Source organism: Mus caroli, chromosome 1 (assembly GCF_900094665.2).
Source record: "Mus caroli chromosome 1, CAROLI_EIJ_v1.1, whole genome shotgun sequence".
Classification (NCBI taxonomy): domain Eukaryota; kingdom Metazoa; phylum Chordata; class Mammalia; order Rodentia; family Muridae; genus Mus; species Mus caroli.
This window is the reverse complement of record NC_034570.1, coordinates 150837041-150846174: the sequence shown is the minus strand read 5'-3', so window position 1 is coordinate 150846174 and position 9134 is coordinate 150837041. Positions and strand designations below refer to the sequence as shown.

Here is a 9134-nt window from a genome sequence, read left to right as displayed (position 1 = left end):
AGTATTTAAATCCAGCAACAAAAAGCCCCCTTTTCCCACCCTAATAAACATGACCAATTAAAATGAAACACCTCATCCTAACAGGGCATTTGACCTTTATAAACTGCCTAAGGGCCAGTTGATACCTTTCTAACAGTCCCAGGAGATGGTGCCAAGTCAAAGGTGCTAAAAGCAGGATGTCTCCAGAAACCCAATACCCACTTAAAAGCCAGTGTTCCTCCCTTAACAAATCTGTTCTTTTTTTATTGTAATTGTGCTTCTTTGTTCTCTCCCAACACTGGTCTCCTCTCTTAATCAGAGACAGTCCTTTGTCCTCTAGGACAAATAGCCCTTCACTCTCTACCTTGCTCCTTTCTGCTTCTTCCTAGGCCTCTATCTGTTGTTTGTCCCACTAGAGCAAATAAATCTTTGTGTTGAGAATTTGGACTTGGGGTGTCTTGTGCCAAAACCAGTCCCTATACAACTCAACCATTTTTGCTACTTAGATCTCTTGTTTGAGTCAGCCTCTGTCGGTCTGAGAAGGTTAGGCTGACTCCATGACAGGTTTTAAATTGAGTTTGGGACTAGGTGAGGCCAGTCCGCAGAAACAGCCCCACCACCTGGCTGAGGCAAGGACAATGGGTCAACCCAGCACCAGTTTCCAGACTTCTTCAGCAACAGTTTTTAGTCTCCATGCCCTAGTAATGGAATGTCAATAGAGATGGGGTTAGAGGTCATTCCCCTAGGGAATAAATGGAATCCCCTAACATGCATTAAATCAGGCCTTCTAGCTCACTTGGTTGGCTCTTTATTTCTGGTAATGGGAGACTCCAGCACCGCTGGACTTCTGCAGAATAAAACACTGTGCGTTTACATACTGTTTGAGTCTAGAGTATGATTCTTAGACAATTCATGGACTCTTACAGGTTCAAGACACCTCTCTTGCTCTTATGTTGTATTTAGTCTAACAGTCATGTTTGACCTGGACCCTTCCCTCTGCCTGTCTTCCTTATAGCTACAAAAAAAGAAAAAAAAAATCTTCTCCATACTTTAAAAGTAGCCAGGTCCTCCTCCTTTTTATTCCACCTTTTCATTCAAATACTCAAACTTCAAAGGGTGGCACCTTTCTGTCATTGTCCACTCCAGAAAAGGATTGTTTTTATTTTTATCACTATAGTGATAAACATTACATTAATATTAAGTGTAGTATAGCAGCATTTTCCTTGACTTGCTGATGCTAAGAACTCCCCTAAGCATCTGTAAGCTGACAGCAGATTGCTCTACCTCCCAATGGGTACTGTTTGTTTTCTGTCTCGGTTTACTGGGTGTTATGGACGTCTCTATGCTGTCAGAATTAAGATCATTTTGAAAAGCGGTTTTTCGCTGGGGGGGGGTACTAATCCGGGCTGCTGCAACCGAAAGTCCTAAGAAATCCTCCACATTTTACGTGGAAATTCACTCAATCCAAACCCTGCTGAAAATACAAAATAATTGAACCGCTAGTAAAGAGCGAAGGCAGTGGAAAACTTCGTATCAAGAGCTCATAAAGGGAGAATGGAGCGTTCGGCCACTTGAAACCGTGCCGCTTTCCACCACGGTGCCCAGAGCTTGTCAGGAAGCCCGTGCAACCTTCCTACAGTCCCACGAGATGGCGCCACGTCAACGATGCTAGACGCAGGACGCCTACAGAAACCCAAGGCCCACTTAAGCCATTGTTCTACTCAGGAGCCTTCCTCCCTTAACAAATCCGTCCTTTTTTGATCGTAGTTGTGCTTCTTTGGGGGCGCTCCTTTGTTCTCTCCCGATACCGCAGAGCTGCGGAAGACAAGATGGCGGCCTGGCAACCCCGCATCCCACCGGCAGAAGCAGCCCTTCTCGTGACACTTCCTATCGGGTCTCCAAACCTTTGAAGGTTAGTTCCGGGGCTAGGTCTGGCCGCGGTTGGGAGCTGCGACTGCGTAGCACGGTTCTGCCGGCGCGGAATGACGTCTCGGTAGCTGGGGCGGAAGGAAGAGGCTGGACGCTTCGTGAGCATTCGATCACTCGCGAGAATTGAGCGTTGCTAGGCGACCGGACTGGGGGCGGGACTAGGCTCGGAGGGGCGGAGCTGGGCGGGGCCTTGGGAGGCTCCGGTGCAACCTTGCGAAGGTTCCAGAGTCGTCTCGTGCGGAGGGCGGGCCGCCGTGTCGCGCCGGGTCCGTGGAGCTCGCTGCCGGCGCTGCGACGCTCGTGGGTGGCGTGTTCGGCTTTTCCTGTCTGCTTCGGTGCACCGCTGCAGCTCCGGCCTCGGGTCTGACGCGCCACGGCATGGCTTCCGCTTTGGAAGAGGTAGGGGTCGGCCTGGACCCACCGGCTCGCGCCGCCGGGTGGCGGCTGCTTTCCCCGGGCTGATGTCCTCGGCTCTGCCCCTGTCGCGGGCCCGCGGCCTCCACGCCGCCGCCTGCCTGGGCCCGAGCGTCCGGGCCGCGGCTGGAAGGTCGGGGGTGTGTCTGGATCCCAATTTTTGGCGCGGTTCGTGGTAGGCTCGCGGGTGGCGGTCCCCTCTCTCCATTGCCCGAGGTCTTCTCGGCTCCCGGTTCCTGGCCAGGGATCAGAAACCTTCCTTAAAGCTCATTGCAAAGCTCTGAGCTCCAGGCCGGGGGCCATGGGAAGGAATTCCCATGCCCGCACGACTAGTCATGGTCACCGCTTTCATTTCATAGGTGGTTATACATACATTCTCTGTATTATTTCTAAACGCCCTGGACAGTGCTTATGGTTTCAGTTTTTTATTTAGCAGTGCCAGTGGCGGACCTGCAGGCCTTACACATGCTAGGCAAGCTCTCTACCGTTCCGGTACACCCCAGTCTTTATGTATAAAAGCAATTTTTAAAAAGTTACTGGGAATTGAGCAGTAGGTACGACTAGGAAGTTGCCTGGCGTGTGTTTTTAGATTTGTAAAAAATGAACGTGAATGACTTGACTTTTTGGATCCCGGAGGTTTCCATAGCAAGAGTAATTGAATTGCCGGGTTTTGGCCAATACAGGTTTTATATGATTGACATATTGTGGTCACAGAAACATTGGCTATCTGTTAAGATTTGCTTTTCGGAAACTTCCCCCTCACTTAAAAATCATGGGCTTTAAACACATACAAATTAGGAAGTTAAAGTATACATCTGGGTATCTTGCGACAAGATAGGCAGGCACCACGTGCTCACTGGGAGAGTGGAGAGGGTGGTTTAACAGTTGTGCAGCATTAATTGTCTCCAAAAGAAGGGACTTTAGACTTGGAGCTATGCATATAGGGGCATGTTTTTCTTCTGAGATTAAAATTCACCTTATTCAATCATATTAAGATGTGTAATTCAACTTTTTCTGTCGTATAACCATTAGTGTTATCTAGTTGCAGACGATTTTCGTTTCCTTAAATAGAAATCCACTGTAGGTGCTCCATCTAGTTAGGCTGGAGTCTTATGTTTTTCTAGTTCAGTCGTGGTATCAGTATAGCATTCCTTTTGGTGGTTGAATGCTGTCCCATTGTACAGGTAGAATTCGTACTCTTCTGTTTCAACATCTTGCCGATTGTGATTTCTTGTAAACAAGTTTTGCTTTGTGGGCATGTGTAATTGCCAAATAATAGGCAGTCTTAGGAAGCTACCGTTTCCACAAGAATTACGCAAAAGGTGCCATTTCTCCACACATTCACTAACATATGTTATTTTATTGGGTGGTTTTTGTTCACATGTGGATGATAACATCCACAGCCTCATGGATTGGCTGTGCATCTATTTGTGTGTGTACCTGGTGTCCAATTCCATGTCTTTGTGGAGGAAAGTTGGGTTCCTCCATTTTGAGCAGTTGGGTGGGAGTAGGTCTCACTGAGTACCCCTCACTTGGTCTTTGAGATACACCTGCCTCCAGAGTGGCAGAACTAAAGGCATGTGCCACCAGGCCAGACTGAGCCCCTATTTAACAACTGGGAAACAGATTCAAAGGGAGATAAATGTTTATGTATAGAAAACAAATGCATGCCAAGAAGGCAAGAAAAAGTGGACAAGAAACTGTTCTATCTAATCCCAGTCAGAACCTACACTGTCAATGGTTTCTGGGCTGTGAATACAAAAATCAAGCAATGGTTCTCCTGTAGGTCACTTCAGTTGGTATTTTACTAAAGAGTCCATTAGAGCGAAAACTGGGAGGCCCTGGGAATTCTGCCATGAGTCAGCTCGAAAAAAGATGCCCATTCCAGCTTAAAGCAAAGCCTTTTCCTTTCTCCTTTTGTTAAGTGAATCTCCGTCCTAGGGATAAGTGCTTGCTTTGCTTTAATAGTTTTTATTATGTTGATATTTAGAAGCTGTGGTAAAGTCCCACCAACCCACCTCCACCAACAGTGGTACTTGATAATCCATATGAACTTTGAAACCACTGAAGGTCTTTGAATGAAATATCTTGATTCTAAATTCAAAAGATGAGTGACAGTTTTGCAGTTTTGGATCTTAGAATCAAGTTTCCTTGGGATTGTAGACAGGAGTTTCACTGTTGTGCTTTTTATAAACTGTTAGGAAATCATAATATAATGGCCACAGAGTAATGAGCTATTTGAGCTATTTTTTTACTACCTAATATCTAGCATTTAAAATATTTTAAAATTATTTCTTTTATTTCTTGAAATTATAATAAATACAAATATAATAAATCATTTCCCTCTTCCTCCAATCCCTGCCATTTGCACTCTTTCAATTTCATAGTTTCTCTCTTTTTTTTTTCTTCATTGTTGCATACATAGTCTGTGTAATGTTACTAGTAGGTAAGCTATCAGGCCTGACCGTTTGGTACTGTGCCTGTTCTTGTGTAGAGTAGTGACATCCTAGGCTTTCCTTGTCCACGTTAGCATATCTATTGTCATCTTTGTTCAGTTCAAGTTTAGGCATTCTTGCTGAGATTTTTTTGGGTGGGTGTAACTTCTGATTGCTAGGAGTCAAAATCTCACATTTAAGGATTTTTAATATTAAACCTTTCATTTTGTATGAAGGTATAAAAGTAAGGTTGTTGTTTTTATGGTTTTAAGGCAGAAAATTTTAAGCATTTACTCACCATTAGGTCAGAGGATGATTGAGGAAATATTTAAGCTGATTGATTTTTTTTGTGTGTGTCTGCCTATACATTCCACATGTATAAGTGCCTATGGAGGCCAGAAGAGATCCTCAGATCCGAGGGAGGTAGAATTACAAAGACTTGTGAGCTGCCTGATGTGAGTGCTGGGAACTAAGCTGTCCTTCGGTATGGGCTTTTAAAAGCACTCAACAGTGTCTCCAGCACCAGCCCATTGACTTTCTAGCATTGTCTCCAGTGCCATTCCATATTACACGTCTGTCTCTAAAAGGCAGAGGACTACCTGATATATTGGCATGACGAGAAAACTGGATTTGCAAAGACTAGTTTCCAAGCGTGTGTTCACCTGAGATGATTGGATATTGAGTTTTCCTTTCTGTGCTCTCAGACCAACCACTAACCAAGACTTTTGCTTACAAGCAGAATGTTTTTACATTTACTTACCACGGCACATGTGGAGATGAGGTGGGCTTGCGAGTTTTGATTCTCCTCTCACCTGGGTCCTGAAATTGAACTCAGGCCATCAACCTTGGTGGCAAGCAGCTTTACCCACTGAGCCATCTTGATGGCTCTCTTTTATCTTATTTTATTTTTATTTTTTATTTTTTGTCCTAACAACTGAAATTCTGAGTTAAGAAAATTGATGAGAACTGAAAGTATAGCCTTCGTTACCTCAGTAAAGTTTCTGTAGTGCCTCCAGTCAGATGTATTCTCATCTCTTTTACTGTAATAGTTACATTTTTCTAGTATTTGAAGTAGACTTGGTGTTAACTTTTAAATCTCCCAAGATTCCTTTTCAGTATTCTAAAACAAAGGCAGCTAACAGCCTACCAAATGGCAAAATACAGACTTAATTACTATGGATTAAGATTGCTTTCTTTTAACAAAAAGTAAGTGAGAGTTACTTACAGTTCAGTGAATAAGAATAACAGTTTGCAACTCTTAAAAATTTAAAATGAACTTGATTTTTAGTTCAGTAATTTGAATTGGGCAGTGGGCCTTATTTATCTTAATTTACCTCTACTTTTAACAGTTGCAGAAAGACCTGGAAGAGGTCAAAGTATTGCTGGAAAAGTCCACTAGGAAAAGACTACGTGATACTCTTACAAGTGAAAAGTCCAAGATTGAGACGGAACTCAAGAACAAGATGCAACAGAAGTCGCAGAAGAAACCAGAACTTGATAATGAAAAGCCAGCTGCTGTGGTTGCTCCTCTTACAACAGGATACACCGTGAAAATCAGTAATTATGGTATGACCCATTCCATTATATCTAGTGTTCTGACAAGCAGAAATGACTACTCCATAATATATTCATGTTACATACACTTTTTTTGTGTGAAGTTTGTGGGTTTCTTTTTTTTTAATGTTGACATGTGGTGTGGATTAGATGCTATTATATAGTGTAACAGTATATACCAAAATGGCCTCACTGTATTGAGGCCAAATGAACAGATCTCTGGTGAAGGATTAAGATCTTTTATCTAGCTATTTGGGCTTTGCTTTTTGTGTGTGAGACAGTTAACCTGTAGTCCATTCTGGCCTTCAACTCTGAGACGCCGCGGCCTTGTGTGCTCCAGACAGTTGGACTTTGAGGCTAGGTATCTTTGTGTATTGTCCAGACTGTTTTCAGAAGTCAACTTGGGCTCAAGAGATCCCAAGTAGCTGGGAGCCTAGTTGTGTACCACCATGCTGTGCTTAGGAATTGGAATCTTAAATTTATATTCTACTTGGTCCTGTAAGAGCTGAGGTTGTTTGGCGGGCAGGGGAGGCAATACTTAGAGAAGTGGAAATGACTATTGGATTCCAGTGTTAATGTATTCCGCTTTTCACAGAGACAGGGTATGACTATGTAGCCCCGGCTGGCCTTAAGCTCACTGTGATAATGACTTTGAACTCCTGGTTCTTCTGCTTCCACTTCACAAGTGTGTAAATGTGAGCTACCATAGCATGGTCTGTCATGTTTTAGATGAAGGACAAAACTATTTAACAAAACAGGTAAATAAGGTAATCGTCATGTATTTGCTGGGCATAGTGGGACATACCTGCAATCTTAGCTGGCTAGGAGGATTGCAGGTTTGAGGGCAGCTTTGGCAGTTCAGGCTCTTTCTCAAAATAGAAGAGGAAGATTAGTGCTGGAGTGAAACTCAGTGGTACAGGGCCTTGCCTGGTATTCACAAGGCTAAGGGTTCAGGCCCTATTAGGGAAGATCATTATTCTGAAGAAAGAAAAGTTACATTTAATAATTGTTTTTATTCTAATGAATAAAAAGATCATGGGCTGTGCACATAGAAACTGAATCTGACTTTGCATTCTCCCACTTGCTGGATGCCTAGCTTCAACAGTAGTACTGTTTTGAGACCATAGCTTCTTCATCTTGAGAAATTTTTTTTTTAATGATTCCTTTTTATTTTTTATGCGCATTGGTGTTTTGCATGTTTGTATGTATGTATGTATGTATGTATGTGTATACGAGAGAGGGTGTCAGATCCCCTGAAACTGGAGTTATACACAGTTGAAAGCCAGGTGCTAGGCATTGAACCAGGGTCCTAGAAGAACAGCGAATGGTCTTAATCTCTGAGCTATCACTCCAGCTCCCCATCTTGAGAATTTTTAACCTTTAATTCTTTTCCATGTCTCTTGTTACTGGATTTTCATTTTCTGGATTTTATTTTTAAATTTTATTTATGTGTATGGGCTGGTGTTTTGTTTGCATGTATGTTTGAGTACCACGTGTATGCCTCAGAGTCCAGAAGAGGATGTCTGCTGTCCTGGGACTAGAGTTACAGATGCTTATTAATTATGTGCTGGACTTGAACTCTTTCTTTGGGAGAACAGCCACTGCTGAACCAACTTTCAGCTCCTATAACTAGGTTTTATGATAAGCTCTGTCCTCTTGCTTTTCTATAGGCAGTTTCAGACATTCCTGTTCCACTTCTTGTTTTGCTAGGATGGGATCAGTCAGATAAGTTTGTGAAGATCTACATTACCTTAACTGGAGTTCATCAGGTGCCCACTGAGAACGTGCAGGTGCACTTCACAGAGAGGTGAGTTCTGCTCGCTCGAGTCCAGTGATCATTGCTTTATTCATGGGAATCTTCTGTATGGCTTCTGAGATTCTGTTTAAATTTACAGTTAACTATAAAGAAGTGTGGCAACCAAATATACACACTAAACCAGCAGTTCTCAACCTTTGGGTCAATCGCTCTAGTGGTCAGACGATCCTTTCACAGGGGTCACTTATCATTCATAACAGTAGCAAATTACATTTATGAAGTAGCAACAACATGCTGTTGTGGTCCGGTGGTCACTGTAGCATGCTGCGTTGTATTAAAGGGTGGAAGCACGTTAGGAAGGTTGAGAACCACTGCACCAGACTGAAACCAGTTACCTGTCTGAGGAGCATAGAGTGCCTGTCATCGTGGAGCCAGAAAGATAATGCATTCACTATTATGTTATAGGTCATTTGATCTTCTGGTAAAAAACCTCAATGGCAAGAATTACTCCATGATTGTGAACAATCTTTTGAAACCTATCTCTGTGGAAAGCAGTTCAAAAAAAGTAAGTTGTTTTTCTTTGTTCAAAGTGTTGTGAAAGCCTCATTAAATTGAATCGAGCTGATTTAGGCTGGAGATGAACTAAATTCTCTGCTGTGTCTGGGACCAGTAGAGTCTAGTCCACTGCCTGATCTGTAAGTACTGTGTTACTAGAACAGGTGTTCTTGAGTACCTTTGGTGTCTACTTCTGCACTGCAGTGGCAGAGTAGATCATATAGCCATGAAATGTAAAATTAATAATTTCATGTTTGGCCCCTTGAAGAAAGTTTGCCAATTCATTTGTAGGAAAAATTATTCTAAGAAAGTTGTTTTAAAATTAAGGAAAGGCCATGGAGGAACCATAGTGGCTTATTCTTTGGCTTGCTTAGCCTCCTTTCTTTTTTCTTTTTTTCTTTTTTCATTTTTCTTTCTTTTTTTTTGGTTTTTCGAGACAGGGTTTCTCTGTATAGCCCTGGCTGTCCTGGAACTCACTCTGTAGACCAGGCAGGCCTCGAACTCAGAAATCC

General features: G+C 42.9%; 1 protein-coding gene across 1 annotated transcript in view; it reads left to right on the top strand.

Moving 5' to 3' along the window:
• Positions 1–2054: 2054 nt before the first annotated feature.
• Cacybp (calcyclin binding protein) overlaps positions 2055–9134 on the top strand; it is a 9906-nt gene continuing 2826 nt past the window's right edge. The window contains exons 1-4 of the mRNA XM_021162003.1: positions 2055–2307; positions 6107–6323; positions 8022–8118; positions 8533–8632. Of these exons, the coding sequence (XP_021017662.1) occupies positions 2287–2307; positions 6107–6323; positions 8022–8118; positions 8533–8632 (435 nt within the window). The 5' untranslated portion in view covers positions 2055–2286. The remainder of the gene's footprint in view (positions 2308–6106; positions 6324–8021; positions 8119–8532; positions 8633–9134) is intronic.